The sequence below is a fragment of the Anas acuta genome, chromosome 5, assembly GCF_963932015.1.
Source record: "Anas acuta chromosome 5, bAnaAcu1.1, whole genome shotgun sequence".
In the NCBI taxonomy this organism is placed as follows: Eukaryota; Metazoa; Chordata; class Aves; order Anseriformes; family Anatidae; genus Anas; species Anas acuta.
In genome coordinates, this window is record NC_088983.1 from 30,426,524 (window position 1) to 30,440,273 (window position 13,750).

At 68.8% G+C, this 13,750-nt stretch overlaps 4 protein-coding genes across 6 annotated transcripts; 3 read left to right on the top strand and 1 right to left on the bottom strand.

The window, feature by feature from the left end:
- Positions 1–454: 454 nt before the first annotated feature.
- Positions 455–3,906, top strand: MAX (MYC associated factor X). Of its 2 annotated transcripts, none has more exons than XM_068685533.1 (5): positions 455–619; positions 777–803; positions 2,281–2,387; positions 2,796–2,926; positions 3,009–3,906. In XM_068685533.1, exons 1-5 carry the CDS (start codon positions 584–586, stop codon positions 3,194–3,196), a joined length of 489 nt encoding a protein of 162 aa, XP_068541634.1. In that variant the 5' UTR covers positions 455–583; the 3' UTR covers positions 3,197–3,906. The 2 variants fall into 2 exon arrangements, with proteins under 2 accessions (XP_068541634.1, XP_068541633.1); XM_068685532.1 differs by having other exon boundaries at positions 569–619; positions 2,281–2,388; positions 2,803–2,926.
- Positions 3,838–8,123, bottom strand: FNTB (farnesyltransferase, CAAX box, subunit beta). Of its 2 annotated transcripts, none has more exons than XM_068685520.1 (12): positions 7,964–8,123; positions 6,771–6,835; positions 6,561–6,633; positions 6,221–6,312; positions 5,669–5,815; positions 5,478–5,561; positions 5,252–5,338; positions 5,036–5,165; positions 4,816–4,948; positions 4,530–4,641; positions 4,335–4,449; positions 3,838–4,242 (listed from the first exon to the last, which is right to left on the bottom strand). In XM_068685520.1, the coding sequence occupies exons 1-12, from the start codon at positions 8,045–8,047 to the stop codon at positions 4,141–4,143; spliced, it is 1,224 nt and encodes a 407-aa protein (XP_068541621.1). In that variant the 5' UTR covers positions 8,048–8,123; the 3' UTR covers positions 3,838–4,140. The 2 variants fall into 2 exon arrangements, with proteins under 2 accessions (XP_068541621.1, XP_068541620.1); XM_068685519.1 differs by having other exon boundaries at positions 6,561–6,684.
- A 1,334-nt stretch (positions 8,124–9,457) lies between these two features.
- Positions 9,458–12,153, top strand: RAB15 (RAB15, member RAS oncogene family). The gene is made up of 7 exons (XM_068685576.1): positions 9,458–9,746; positions 10,274–10,334; positions 10,440–10,500; positions 10,594–10,671; positions 10,764–10,853; positions 11,292–11,357; positions 11,476–12,153. The coding sequence occupies exons 1-7, from the start codon at positions 9,623–9,625 to the stop codon at positions 11,629–11,631; spliced, it is 636 nt and encodes a 211-aa protein (XP_068541677.1). The 5' UTR covers positions 9,458–9,622; the 3' UTR covers positions 11,632–12,153.
- A 203-nt stretch (positions 12,154–12,356) lies between these two features.
- GPX2 (glutathione peroxidase 2) lies at positions 12,357–13,333 on the top strand. Its single transcript, XM_068685535.1, has 2 exons — positions 12,357–12,731; positions 12,824–13,333. The coding sequence occupies exons 1-2, from the start codon at positions 12,507–12,509 to the stop codon at positions 13,172–13,174; spliced, it is 576 nt and encodes a 191-aa protein (XP_068541636.1). The 5' UTR covers positions 12,357–12,506; the 3' UTR covers positions 13,175–13,333.
- Positions 13,334–13,750: the final 417 nt, after the last annotated feature.

Consider the following 13,750-nt stretch of genomic DNA (forward strand, 5'->3'; position numbering starts at 1 on the left):
AGATATCCCAACCCCCCCAGAAGCCCCAAATCCCTACAAAGATCCCAAATCCCTGCAAAAACCCCAACCCCCCTCAGAAATCCCAAATCCCCTCAGAGATCCCAAACCCCACCAAAACCCCAAATCCCCTCAGAAACCCCAAACCCCTACCAAAACCCCAAAATTCTACCAAAACCCCAAATCCTGCCAAAACCCCGAACCCCCCAGAAACCCCAACCCCCTCACACCCCCCCCACCCCCTCGGACTCCCCCCTTTTTCCTCCCCTATCCCGAGACGCCTCCCCCCGGCCCCACAGAGCCGCCCCCGGGGCCGCCCCCCCTGAGGCAGCGGGCGGGCCTCCCGCATACAGGCTGGGGGACTACAACTCCCAGCGGGCAACGCGCGCCGCGCCGCGTTGCCTTCTGGGAGTTGTAGTCCCCCGATACAGCCCCGCCCCTCCCTTTCCCCTCCCCGCTCTCCCCCTGCGGACTCCCCGCCCCACAAGCCCCCGCGCGCTGAGGCGGGCGGGCGGGGCCGCGCTGCGCAGGCGCGCTGCGCGCTGTTGTTGTGGCGGCGCGGCCCGCGGCTCCCCGGCCGGCAGCGATGAGCGACAACGACGACATCGAGGTGGAGAGCGACGTGAGTCCGCCGCTCCCCGCGGCCCCCGACGCTGCCCGGGTGCTGGTGGTGCCGGTGGCGGGGCGGTAACGCTTGGTTTCTCTCCCTCCCCCCCCCTCCACACGCCTCCTTCCGCACCCCCCCCCCCCACCCCTCCTTCGGCCTGCGGCCCCCTCAGGAGGAGCAGCCCCGCTTCCAGTCAGCGGTACGGGGGGGTTGGGGGGGTTGGAGGGGTCTGGGGGGGGTGAGAGGGGTTGAGAGGGGGTTGGAGGGGTCTGGGGGGTGTTAGGGGGGGCCTGAGGAGGATTGGGAGGGGGTCTGGGGGGTGTTAGGGGGGGCTGAAGGGGGTTGGAGGGATCTGAGGGGGGATTGGAGGGGCCTGGGGGGTGTTAGGGGGGGTTGGAGGGGTCTGGGGGGGGTTGAGAGGGGATTGGAGGGGCCTGGAGGGGTGTTGGGGGGTCTGAGGGGGATCGGGAGGGGGTCTGGGGGGTGTTATGGGGGCCTGAAGGGGGTTGGAGGGGTCTGGGGGGGTGTTATAGGGGCTAGGGGGTATTAGGGGGGGTCTGGGGGTGCTGAAGGGGGGTTAGGGGGGTATTGGGGGAGTCTGGGGGAGGCCTGAAGAGGTCTGAGGGGGATTGGGGGTGTATTGAAGAGGTCTGGAGGGGGTTGGAGGGGTCTGGGTAGGTATTAGGGGGGGTGTGAGGGGGTATTGGGAGGTCTAGGGGGTGTTTGGGGGGGATCCGGGGGTTCTGATGTTGGGGGGGGTCTGGAGGAGTGGTTTCAAGGGGGTAGGAAGTACTGGGGGTGTTTATGGGGATTGGGGATCTGCTATTGAGGGGGGCTCTATGGGGTGTTATTAGGGGTGGTGGGGTCCTGGGGGGTGTTGGGGGGGAGATCTGGGGGCTCTGCTATTGGAGTTGGGGGGGTCTGCTATTTAGGGGGGGTGTTGGGGAGGTGAGGGGTGGTATTGTGGAGGTATTGGGGGTGGGGGGTGGTATTGGGGAGGTGAGGGCGCCTGGGGGTGGTTATGGGGATCTGGGGGCTCTGCTATAGGGGTGGGCTGGGGCAGGTCTGGGATTATGGGAGAACTTGGGGCTGTTATTTGGGGAGGTGTGGGGCAGATCCAGGGGCTGTATGGGGGGGGATCTGGAGGCTGTGTTGGGTTATGGTTTTGGGGGATGCCTGTGGGGTGGTGGCTTTGGGGTGAGGAGGGTGTTCAGGGGGGATCTGAGGGTTCTGCCCAGGGATCACTGACTGTCGGGAGGGCACCCATGGGGTTTGTGTCCTGGGGGTGGGGCTGTTTAAAGGGGATCCCACAACAGGGGGCTGGGACAGCCAACGCTGGCTCTTTTGGGGGTGCACGGGATGTGGGGGGATATGAGGGGGTTGTGCTTTTTTCTTCCTGAGGGTAAGAGTGTGAGTGTCGTGATAAAGGAGGGGGGGGGGGTGGCAAAGCTGCTGCCCCCCTTTTAGGGCCGCCCCCAGCCGGGGCCCCCCCGGCTCCGCTGCAGGCTCCAGCGCTTCCCCCTGCAGCAGGAAGCCACCCACGGGCCGGGCCGTGCCACGGGGAAACCGAAAGCGCTGCCGGGGCGGCCCCGTGACCCCTCCCCGCACACACCCCGTGACCCGGGGTCACACGGCGTGTCCGTCTGTCTGTCTGTCCCCGTCCCCCCCCCTTGCAGGCAGACAAACGAGCCCACCACAACGCGCTGGAGCGCAAGCGGCGGGACCACATCAAGGACAGCTTCCACAGCCTGCGGGACTCCGTGCCCTCCCTGCAGGGAGAGAAGGTGAGGTTGTGGAGCGCGGTGCAGGGCTGGGGGGGGCGGGGGAGGCGTGTTTTTGGGTGTTCCAGCTTCTCTCCCTGCCCCCCCTCCCCACCTCAGGTGGCTTTGCTTCCTCCTCCTGCCTCGCCCGGCACAACGGCACCAAGCCGAGGGCTTGGCACGGGCAGGGCGATGGCACGGCCGGGTCAGAAATGTGACAGCACAGCCACGAGGGTGGTGGCATCCCCAAAAGCGTGGCCCCTGCGGGGTGCCCACCCCCTGGGGATCTGTGTAGGGTCCCCGAGAGGAGTGGGGGGCATCCCGCTGTGCTTCCACGCGGCAAAACCCCCGCTGCTGCAGCAGGAGAGCCCGCAGCAGCTGCCCCATGGAGCCGAGGTCCTTATTTCGCCCCGTGCCCGCTTCCCACTATTGCTACAGGCATCCCGCGCCCAAATCCTGGACAAAGCCACAGAGTACATCCAGTACATGCGCCGGAAAAACCACACGCACCAGCAGGACATCGACGACCTCAAGCGGCAGAACGCGCTGCTGGAGCAGCAAGGTGAGCGGGGCAGAAAAAAAAAGGGGGGGACGGGGACACGGTGGCACCCCCCGGGGTGACACATCCTGGCCCTGCTTCGCAGTGCGCGCCCTGGAGAAGGCCCGGTCGAGCGCCCAGCTGCAGGCCAACTACCCCTCGTCGGACAACAGCCTCTACACCAACCCCAAGGGCAGCGCCATCTCCGCTTTCGACGGCGGCTCCGACTCCAGCTCCGATTCGGAGCCCGAGGAGCCGCAGAACAGGAAGAAGCTGCGCATGGAGGCCAGCTAGGCCCCCCCCTGCCCGCCGCCACTGCCGCCCCCGCGCCGGGGCCTGCGCCCTCCCGCCGGCCCCGTAAGGACTCGTCCTTCTCTCCTCGGGGCCTCTCGGACTGCGGCCTCGCAGCCCCCCCAGCGCCCCGACGGATTTGGGGGGGCCTGGGGACCGAGCGGAGATGCCCCCACCGCCCCCCCGCCGCTAGCGAGCCCCCCTCTCCGCGCTCCCCCCCTCCCCCAACACCTCCTCTTCGATTTTATATGAGCATTTCTATTTATACCCAGGGACCACCGCAGCCCAGAGCTGAGCGCCAGGCTGTGCAGGAGACGGGCAGCCCCCGTCCCCCACCCGCCCGCGGGGGGGTCTCGCTATTTATTTTCTGCCTGTGCAATTCCACCTGGCCCCCGCCGCGCCGCGGGGACGGCGCCCACCGCCCTCCACGGCACAGAGCTGCAGGGCTCGGGCTGGGTGGTCTGCGTCCTTCCCCGTCCCCCACCTCCCCATGCATCCCCCAGCCCCTTTTCCTCCCATCCTTGTGTCATTTTCTGAACCGCCCCCCCCCCGTAGGTGACCCCGTCCCGTTCCTCCCCCCCCCCTTTTAACGCCGTTCATTCCATGGATCTAAAAGTATGTTGTACATACTGCCCAGAGTCGTCTTGCAAGTTAAGGCTTCCCTTTACTATAAGACTATAAATAATAAAAACAAAAAAACTTATTTTATCCTTCCCCGTGGTGGCTGCCTCTTCTTGCGGGGGGTCCGCAGCTCCCTGCGCGTCGGGGTTGGGGGCTGGCTCCGCGCTCCCCCTCGCCCTGCGCACAGCCGAGGGCGGGCGGCAGCTCTGCTTTTTATTGGTGCCCTCAGCTCCCGCCGGGAGGGCGGCAGCTTTTTTTTTTTGGTCTGGCTAGCACCCTGAGGACCTCGCTCTGCTCGGCCGCGCCGTCCGAAAGGAGCGGGGCCCTTACCCCGCCGCCTCCAGGCCGGGCACGGGCTGCTGCGAGAAGTGCAGCACCGCCTTCACCACCTTCTCCGGGTGGATGTTGTAGACGGGATGCGTGGGCTGCTGCCGGAGGGGAGGAGAAGGCGCCTGAGACAGGCCCCAGGGGGGTGCCCTACCCACCCTCCGGCACCCCCCCAAGCGATGCCAGCACCTACCAGGCGGTTTTCGGGGACGCCCAGGACCACCTCCTGGTGGAGGTTGCCGCTGCCGAAGTGCTGGGCGATGGCCAGCCCGCTCAGGCAGTAGCAGGTGTGGTAAAAATCCCGGGACCTGGCGGGGGGAACCCGAGGGCGCTGAGTTAACGGGGCTGGGGGGGCGCGAGGTTGCCCCCACCCCGCCTCGATACTCACTTTCCCGGCTTGTCGAGCAGCCCGCCGGCCGGGCACTGGCAGCACAGGAGGATGTACTCCTGCAGTGCCGCCTGGTCGAACATCCAGCGCGTCATGCCCAGCGCCGCGTCGTCTGCGGGGGCAAGGCGGGCGCTGAAACACCTCCGGGGTTGGCCTCAGGACGAGAGCAAACCTCCCCCGCTCCAGAAAACACCAGAATGCTTGCCCACAAGCCCGTTTCTGCCCCAAAAAAAGCCTTTTGGGGAGCCCACCGGGTACTTCTCCCCTCCCCACAGCCCCGGCTCACCCTGTGCGTGCAGCGCGTGGTGCAGCAGGGGCAGCAGCCCGGCCTGCCAGAAGGAGTAGCAGCCGTCCACCAGCTTGTTGCAGCGGCCCTGGAAGCCGCCCTCGAAGCGCATCTGCCGGCTGGTCACCCAGTGCTGCGGGGGGGACAGAGGGAAGCGGGTGGCACCGTGAGAATGGGGACACCCCCCCCCAGCACCCCGGGGCGCCCCCAAAACGCTCACCAGCAAGCTGCGCAGGTTCAGCAGCTGCTCCTTCTTCAGGATAACCAGCGCCGCCACGCCGCAGAAGGTGTACCCGCCGTGGGCTTCCATGCCCGGCACCCCGCCGATGCCTCCCTCCCAGTTCTGGCACCTGCACAGGGGTGACAATGAGGACGGCACCCACAGCAGGGGGGACACAACGTCCCCTGCGCCCCCCCGCCCTGGCCGGCTCCTCACCTCGCAATCCACTCGGCCGTCCCGGCGAAGAGCGCGGGGGTGAGGATGTTGGTGAGCGACGCCACCGCGGCGGCGCAGTAGGCGCTCCTGCAGGAAAAGGGGGCTGGGGGCTGCGGGGGGCGCCCACCCCGTCCCTACAACCCCGAGGGGGGCTCCGCGGGGCTCACCCCACACCGCATTGGGGAGGGGGAACGGGGCAGAGACCCGCTGCGGGGCGCTCACCCACCTGACGTCCACCTCGCCGCCGATGTGCATGAGGAAGGAGCCGTCGGGCTGCTTCAGCGCCTGCAGGTACTCCAGGAGCTTCTTCCTGCGGGATGTGGGGACGTGGGGCAGCACCGAGCTGGCCCCCACCCCGCTGCGACCCCCACCCCGCTGCAGCCCCCACGTCGTGCCATGCCGGCCCCCCCGCTGTACCTGTCGATGACGCCGAACGCCTCCTCGGTGCCGATGATGCAGAGCGCATTGACGGCGGCGTAGGTCGGGGCGAGGTGGGGGTGCTGCCCGGGGCCCCCCCCGAAGCCGCCGTGGGGGCTCTGGCAGCGGCTCAGGAACTGGCAGACGCTGCGGGGATGAGAGGAACAGCTGGGGAGGGGGACCCCAAAACGGCCACCCAGGTGGGGTGGGCTGGAGGACGAGCCACCGCCGTGGGCGACGCGTCCCCCACCTGAGCGAGGGAGAAGGGGACAGCCCCCGCTGTCCCCCCCAGGAGGCTGAAGCCAGGTCCCCCATCTCCCCCCTCTGTCACGAGACAGCACGAGCCGTGCCGGCCAGCAAGAATGGTGGCATTGACGGCCCCGAGGGACACAAAGCACTTTTGTGCCGGCGCCAGGGCCACGAGGATGGCGGGAGGTGGCCCTGGCGGACACGGGAGCGGGCACCTCCGGGCTCACGTGGGCGCAGCTGCGGGTCGGACCCAGCTCGGGGCGGGGGTCCCGGTGCCCCCCAGGACCCGGGGGGGGGACTTACTCAGAGGCGACGGCGTCGGGGATGGGCTCCTCCAGCAGCTCCAAACTGTGCAGGATCCAGTAGCAGAGCCAGGGGCGGCTGGCGTCCAGACACTGCGGGGACAGGAGGCGGGGAGCTGGGCCGGCAGCACCCCAAAACCCGCAGCTCTGGGGCACCCCGTGGGGACAGGCACGAGCCAAGGGGACCCGCAAGCAGCACCGGGAACCGCTCCACCTCTCCACCTGCCCCAGGGCCACCCAACAGCGAGGATTTGGGGTGGGAAACAGCCGGGGATAATTCAAGCAGCGCCCAGAGGCCGAAGGGGAGCCCCGGGGCAGGACGCCGGGGCCGTGCCCGGTACCTCGTAGGCTTCGCTCAGCTGCCGGAGGCCTCTCTTCAGGTAGTGGAAGTGCTTCTCCCGCTGCAGCACCAATCTGCAAGGCAGGCAGGGCGTCGCAGCGCCGCCAGCTCCAGCCCCGGGGACCCTTTAGCCACCAGAGCCAGAATTTGTTTTTTTTTTTTTTTTTTTTTTTTTTAATCCTGATCCCAGCTCCCCAGCGCGGGGACTTACTGCGCAGCGTGGTGGTTGGTCTTGTAGGCGTCGAACACCTCCTGCACCACCTCCTCCACTTTGCTCTGCGGGCACCCCCAGCACCGGGCTCAGCCCCGCCGGGAGCTGCCACCCCGTAACCCGGCCCCGCCGCGCCTTCCAGCAGCTCCCACCCGTTTTGGGTTTAAGGTCAAAGCCTCGCCGAACCCTCCCCGCCCCACACCACGTCCCGGGGGGCTGAGGGCACTGAGGCAAGAGGCGCAGATGGGGTTTAAAACAGCGGCGCCTTTCACCCCGAGGGGGGCATCCCAGGAGTGGGGTGGGGGGTGCGTTCACCCCCTGCTCCCCTTGTACCCAACTCCCAGCTCCTTGCAGCACCCCTCAAGCCCCCAGACCCCCAGCCCTGAGCCCCCCCACCCCCCAGCCCCCTACCTCCAGCCCTCCCCAGCCCCAAACCCCTTGGTCCCCAGACCCCAAACCCCCAACCCCAACCCCCCCAGCCCCCAAGACCCCCGAACTCCCTCCCCATGCCCCTCAAGCCCCCAGCCCCCCAACCCTGAGCCCCCCCAGCCCCCAGCCCCCTACCTCCAGCCCTCCCCAGCCCCAAGCCCCTTGGTCCCCAGACCCCAGACCCCTTGGCCCCCAGACCCCAGACCCCTTGGTCCCCAAACCCCAGACCCCAACCCCCCCCAGCCCCCAAGACCCCCGAACTCCCTCCCCATGCCCCTCAATCCCCCAGACCCCCAACCCCAACCCCCCCAACCCCCCCCAGCCCCACCACCCCCTTTATCCCCAGACCCCCAGCCCCAGACCCCTTGGCCCCCAGACCCCAGACCCCAAACCCCTTGGTCCCCAGACCCCAAATCCCCAACCCCAAACCCCCCAGCCCCCAAGACCCCCCAGCCCCCTCCCCATGCCCCTCAACCCCCCAGACCCCCAACCCCAACCCCCCCAGCCCCACCACCCCCTTTATCCCCAGCCCCCCAGCCCCAGACCCCTTGGCCCCCAGACCCCAGACCCCAAACCCCATGGTCCCCAGACCCCAAATCCCCAACCCCAACCCCCCCCAGCCCCCAAGCCCCCCCAGCCCCCTCCCCATGCCCCTCAGCCCCCAGCCCCCCCACCCCCTTTATCCCCAGCCCCAAACCCCCTTCACCCCCTTCACCCCCCGCCCCCCCAGCCCCGTTCCCGTGCCCCCAGCCCCCCCCCGGCACCTGCTCGCAGGAGGTGTGTGTCCTCACACCATCGTCCCGCAGCCGCCGCCGCCCGCCGGGGCTCCGTGGCCAGGCTCCCGCCATGCTGCGGCCGGCCCGGGCGGGGGCAGCGGCACCGAGCGACGGCGGCCGGGCGGGAACACGCGGCCACGCCCCCTCCACGCCTTGGCCACGCCCCCCCCGCTTGGCCACGCCCCCTTCCCTCTGGCCACGCCCCCTCCCCCGCCACCGCCCGGCTCCGGGAGCGGCGCGCGCGCGCGAAGGAGGCCGTGACGTCATGGAGGGCCGCGCGGCGGCCGCGTGTCGCCGGAGCCTGTCGCGACATCGCGCTGCGGCGCCGCGGCGCGCTCTTGCGCCGTTGCACGGCTGCAGTAGCTTGTGCCGTTGCATTGCTGCACCGTGTTGCACCATTGCACGGCTGCACTGTGTTGCAATGCCACATGGATGCTCCATGTTGCACATTTGTGCCATTCCGCCACATTGCACTGTTGCATCACATTGCACTGTTGCATAGCTGCATCGTTGCACGTGTTGCACCATTGCATTGCCACACCACAGTGCACCATTGCACTGCTGGGGCATGGTGTGCCATTGCACAGCTGCGCCGTGTTGTGCCATTGCACTGCTGCACCGCATTGCGCTGCTGCACCACATTGCTCCATTGCACAGCTGCACTGTATTGCACTGTTGCACAGATGCTCCATGTTGCACATTTGCAATATTGCACCACATTGCACTATTGCACGGTTACACCGTGTTGCACCATTGCATGGCTGCTCCATGTTGCACCATCACACTGCTGCGCTGTGTCACACCACCGTGCAATGGCACCACAGCGTCGTGCTGCACTGCCGGGGCACCGCGTTCACTCTGCTGTGTTGCTGTGCGCTGCACCTGCACATCATGGTGCTGCCGGGTGGCCCCACTGCACGACCTCACTGCACGGTGTCACTGCCCTGTGCTGCGCTGCTGCATCGCTGAGCACGACGCTTCCCCATGCCACTGTCCCGGTGGCGTTGCATTGCTGCGTGCAGCCCTGCCTCGTTGCACCATGCCTCTGCCCCACGTCACTGCATGGCTGCACCACCGCTGCCCTGCTCCGTCTCCTCGTGCCACCACCGGGCTGCACCACACCACGAGGCTTGGGCCAGGCCCTAGTGCACATGGGGCTGCCCCACGCTGCCCTGCTCTGTGCCCCTCACCTCCAAGCCCACCCCCAAGTGTCCCCAGCTCCATGCCTGGGTGTCCCCCCCATGCATCCCCTTCCCCGTAGCCCCCCTGGTTCACCCCCATGCCCTGGGGCACCTCCCGGTGTCCCCCGGGTGCCTCCCGTTGCATCCCCGCATCCCCCCAGCTGCATCCCCCCCCATCACCCCCATCCCCTCCTCCAGCCCCGATGCTCCCCTCCGGTCCCCAGCTCCCCCCCACCCCCGTTACAACCCCGCGCTGCCTCCCGGTTCCTCGGGGCATCTCCCGGTGCCCCCTCCGGTGCCTCCCGGTGTGTCCCCCCGGTGTCCCCCCGGGTGCATCCCCGCGTCCCCCCGGCGCATCCCCGCGCTCCGCCCCGGTGCCAGCCCGGCCGCCCGGAGCTGCGGCGCAGGAACCCGCCCCCGGTAACGGCGGTGGCGGCGGCGGCGGCGGCGGCGGCGCGGGGCCGCCATGGCCAAGCAGTACGACGTGCTGTTCCGCCTGCTGCTGCTCGGAGACTCGGGCGTGGGCAAGACCTGCCTGCTCTGCCGCTTCACCGACAACGAGTTCCACCCCGCGCACATCTCCACCATCGGTACCGGCCCCGGGGGGACGCGGGGGAGCGGCGAGCGGCGGGGAACGGGGGGCGGCGGGAGAGCCGCAGAGCTGTTTTCCCAGCAAAAAAAAAAAAAAAAAGGGAAAAACGGGGGGAACCGGGAGCATCGCGGCACCACCGGGGAGCCGCCGCCGCCGCCGCCGCGCCCCGGAGCCGGGGAAGCCGCGGGCACCGGGGAGGCGCCGCGCTGGGAAAACGGGGACACCGGGGATGGGAGAGGCGGGGAAGCGGGGAAACGGGGGCACCGCCGGCGGCTGGGGGCACCTGGGAAGCGGAAAAGCGGGGAGCGGCGGCACCGGGGAGCCCGGCCGGGAACCGGGGGCATCGCACAGCTCCGGCACCGGGAGGGGGGGGGGGAACCGGGGAGGCACCGCGTGGGCCGGGGGGGATGCACCGGGAGGGAGGTGTGGGGGGGGGGGCACAGAGCAGAGCCCTGCCCCCAAATCTCCCCCCCCCCCAAAAAAAAAATAAAATAAAAACAAACCATGTGCCCCCGGCCTGGCCAGGCGTGGACTTCAAGATGAAGACCATCGAGGTGGACGGCATCAAGGTGCGCATCCAGATCTGGTGAGTGCCGGGGGGGCCGCACCCCCCTGTTGTGCCCCCCCCCGGGGTGGGGTCGGGGCCTGGAGAGAGCGATGGGGCCCCCCCCGACCTCCCCCATATCCCCAGGGACACAGCAGGGCAGGAGCGGTACCAGACCATCACCAAGCAGTACTACCGGCGGGCGCAGGTAGGGGCACGGCGGGGGGAAACTGAGGCACGGGGGGGGCTGAGGAGGGGGGAAACGCTGCCCCCCCCCCCCTCCCCGGCGCCTCTCCTGCAGGGCATCTTCCTGGTGTACGACATCGGCAGCGAGCGCTCCTACCAGCACATCGTCAAGTGGGCCAGCGACGTGGATGAGGTGGGGGCTTGGGGGGGTCGCCGAGGCGGTGACACGCTGGTTTTTATTTGGGGGGGGGTGGGATGATGATGCACACACCCCCCCCCCACCAGTACGCACCCGACGGCGTCCAGAAAATCCTCATCGGGAACAAGGCGGACGAGGAGCACAAGAGGCAAGTGGCCAAAGAGCAAGGGCTGCAGGTGAGCTGGGGGGGGCAGGCACCCCCAGCATGGCCGCCCCCCCCTCAAAAAAAAAAGCTCGGTGCCCCCCCCAGGGCCTCCTGCACCCTGAGCAACCCCAGGCCGCCCGTGCTCCCTCCCAGCATGGCCAAGGACCCCGACCCCCCTGCGCTCTCCCCTGTAGCCAGAGCCCCTCCTGCACCTCCAGCGTGGCCAGGACCCCCTGTCTGCCCCCCAAAATGCCCAGTGCCCCCCCCAATACCCCCCCTGTCCCCCCACGGCACCCAGCACGTGGCCCTGGGGTCGCACCCCACGGGACCGCTGCCGTCCGTCTGTCCACGTGCCAGCGGGGAGCAGAGGGGCTGGAGGGGGGAGGCTGGAAGCAGGGGGGGGGTTGAGGGGGCGACCCCCCCCCACCCCCCAAAATCACATCGGCGCCGCCGAGCCCTCGCCTTGCAGCTGGCCAGGGAGTACGGCATGGACTTCTACGAAACAAGTGCCTGCAGCAACCTGAACATCAAGGAGGTGCGCGGGGACAAAGCAGAGGGGGGAGGAAAAAAGGAGGGAGGCAGCCGGGGGGTGCCCACCCCCTTCTCCTTCCTGGACCCCCACCCCAGGGGCTCACCCCGCTCTTTCCCCGCAGTCCTTCACACGGCTGACGGAGCTGGTGCTGCAGGCGCACCGCAAGGAGCTGGCGGGGCTGCGCGCCGCCGCTGCCCCCCCCGACCTGGCCCGGCTGGAGGAGGACGAGCAGCAGCCCCCGGGGGGGCAGGACAGCCCCAAGAGCTGCTGGTGTTGAAGCCCGTTCGTTCCTCCACCCCCCCATACACACACAACCCCCCCCGGCTCCCCGCCGCCGCCGCCAGACCTGTTTTGGGGAGGGGGTGGGGGGGAGCTTGGCGTGCATGGGGGGGGGTCCCAGGCGCTGTTTGCACACCCCGCGCCCCCCTCCCGCCCCCCGGTTTTGCACACTCGGTTTCCACAATAAAGGAGATGCTGGAGCCCCCCCACACCTCCCCAGCTGGCTCGTCTGGTGCCACCGGGACGGCGTCACCCCGGCAGTGCCACCGCGGCGTCCTCGGCACCAGCCAGGGCACGGCAACCCGAGCGGCGATGAATAATGGAGGGGCTGGGCTGGTGTCCCCTTTCCTGGCTTGGGGACACGGCCGGGGGGACGCAGGGACATCGAACAGCAGGCACTGGGGTGGCGGTGGGCACCAGGGTGGGTGGGAACTGGGATGCCAGTTCCTTACTGGGATGGGTGGGCACCAGCGGGTACCAGCCTACTGGTGGGCACTGGGACAAGGCCAACTGGTCCCAGCAGGCTGGGGAAGGGGAGGCGTGGAGGCAGCCGTCCCTCCCCGGGCACACCCAGCACCCCGTTATCTCCCAGCGCCCCAGCTGTACGGGGCACCCTTTCCCCAACGGGGACAGCGCCCGTGCCCCACCCCACGGCGCTGTGAATTATTGAGGCTGCTTGGAGCATCGCCCTGGCCTTCCTCTGCCTCTTCCTCGTCCCCTTGGGCCGGTGCCAGCGGGTGGGACGGCTCCGGTTTCTGCCAAGTCACGGCGGGGCGCGGGGACTTTGGTGGCATCACGTGGGAGCCGGGCGGCCCCATTAAGGCAGGCGGGCAGCGGGCGGGCAGGCAGCAGAGCCGGAGCGCGCCCGCAGCCATGAGCGTCCCCGTGGCCAAGTCCTTCTACGACCTGAGCGCCACCTCCTTGCAGGGGGAGAAGGTGGACTTCAACGTCTTCCGGGGCCGCGTGGTCCTCATCGAGAACGTGGCGTCGCTCTGAGGCACCACGGTGCGGGATTACACCCAGCTCAACCAGCTGCAGGCTCGCTACCCGCGGCGGCTGGTGGTGCTGGGCTTCCCCTGCAACCAATTTGGCTACCAGGTAGGTGCCCGGCACGGGTTGGGGGGGGGGTTATGAGAGGCGTTTGGGACGGCGGCGGCGCAACCCCGCTGTCCCCTTCCCCCCCGTCCCAGGAGAACGGCACCAACGAGGAGATCCTCAACTGCCTGAAGCACGTGCGGCCGGGGGGCGGCTTCGAGCCCAACTTCACCCTGTTCCAGAAGTGCCAGGTGAACGGGCAGGACACCCACCCCGTCTTCGCCTACCTGAAAGCCCACCTGCCCGCCCCGGTGGACGAACCCGACCACCTGATGAGCGAGCCCCGCTTCGTGGTGTGGAGCCCCGTGCGGCGCTCCGACATCTCCTGGAACTTCGAGAAGTTCCTGGTGGGGCCCGAGGGGGAACCTTTCCGCCGCTACAGCCCCCGCCTGCCCACCGCCCAGCTGGAGCCCGACATCCAGCGCCTCCTCAAGCTGGCCAAGTAGGGTCGTCCCCCCAACCCCGGGGACGGCCCCAGCCCTCCGCAGGGTGACGGCCCCCTCTGAAACCCCCACGGGGAGGGGGCCCGATGTGGCGGCGAGCCGGGGCCACCGGGGTGGCGGGCGCCCAAATGGGGTCGGCTGCAATAAAGGAGCTGGAGGCAGCGCCCGAGCAACCCTATTTGTGTCCCCCCCCGTGGGCGGTTGGGGCCGGGGAGCGTCTGTGTGGGGTCGATAAGAGCCAGGCGCGGTTGCAACCCCGCTGTAGGGGGGGGGAAGGAACAATTTTGGCAGCCCCAAGGTGAGCTGTGCGCTGCCTGCCCTGCCCTTCCCAGGAATGCGCAGCCCAGAGCAGGGAGGGGGGGGGGACAACGATCCTGCTGTGTAAATGGTTCAGGTGTGGGGTTTGGGAGGATTCGTGTGCGCCTGGGACACAAGGAAGGGTAGTGGGAAGGGAAAAAAGGTTGTTCCATCCCCAGCTCCCTTTGCTGGAGGGGCTCAGGGGGCTGAAAATCACCCCCACCCCTTTCTGTCCCCATCCACGCATGGGGAACGATCCCAAAGCTCCCCAGCCTGCAGCAC

Coding starts and splice junctions, on each gene's coding strand:
- FNTB (XM_068685519.1), bottom strand. CDS start 8,047: ATGGCGGGAGCCTGGCCACGGAGCCCCGGCGGGCGGCGGCGGCTGCGG. Junction 6,313..6,560: donor AGCTGAGCGAAGCCTACGAG/GTACCGGGCACG, acceptor CTGTCCCCGCAG/TGTCTGGACGCCAGCCGCCC. Junction 5,339..5,477: donor GGCGGCGAGGTGGACGTCAG/GTGGGTGAGCGC, acceptor CTTTTCCTGCAG/GAGCGCCTACTGCGCCGCCG.
- MAX (XM_068685533.1), top strand. CDS start 584: ATGAGCGACAACGACGACATCGAGGTGGAGAGCGAC. Junction 620..776: donor ACATCGAGGTGGAGAGCGAC/GTGAGTCCGCCG, acceptor CGGCCCCCTCAG/GAGGAGCAGCCCCGCTTCCA. Junction 804..2,280: donor AGCCCCGCTTCCAGTCAGCG/GTACGGGGGGGT, acceptor CCCCCCTTGCAG/GCAGACAAACGAGCCCACCA.
- RAB15 (XM_068685576.1), top strand. CDS start 9,623: ATGGCCAAGCAGTACGACGTGCTGTTCCGCCTGCTGCTGCTCGGAGAC. Junction 10,672..10,763: donor GGGCCAGCGACGTGGATGAG/GTGGGGGCTTGG, acceptor CCCCCCCACCAG/TACGCACCCGACGGCGTCCA. Junction 10,854..11,291: donor CCAAAGAGCAAGGGCTGCAG/GTGAGCTGGGGG, acceptor CTCGCCTTGCAG/CTGGCCAGGGAGTACGGCAT.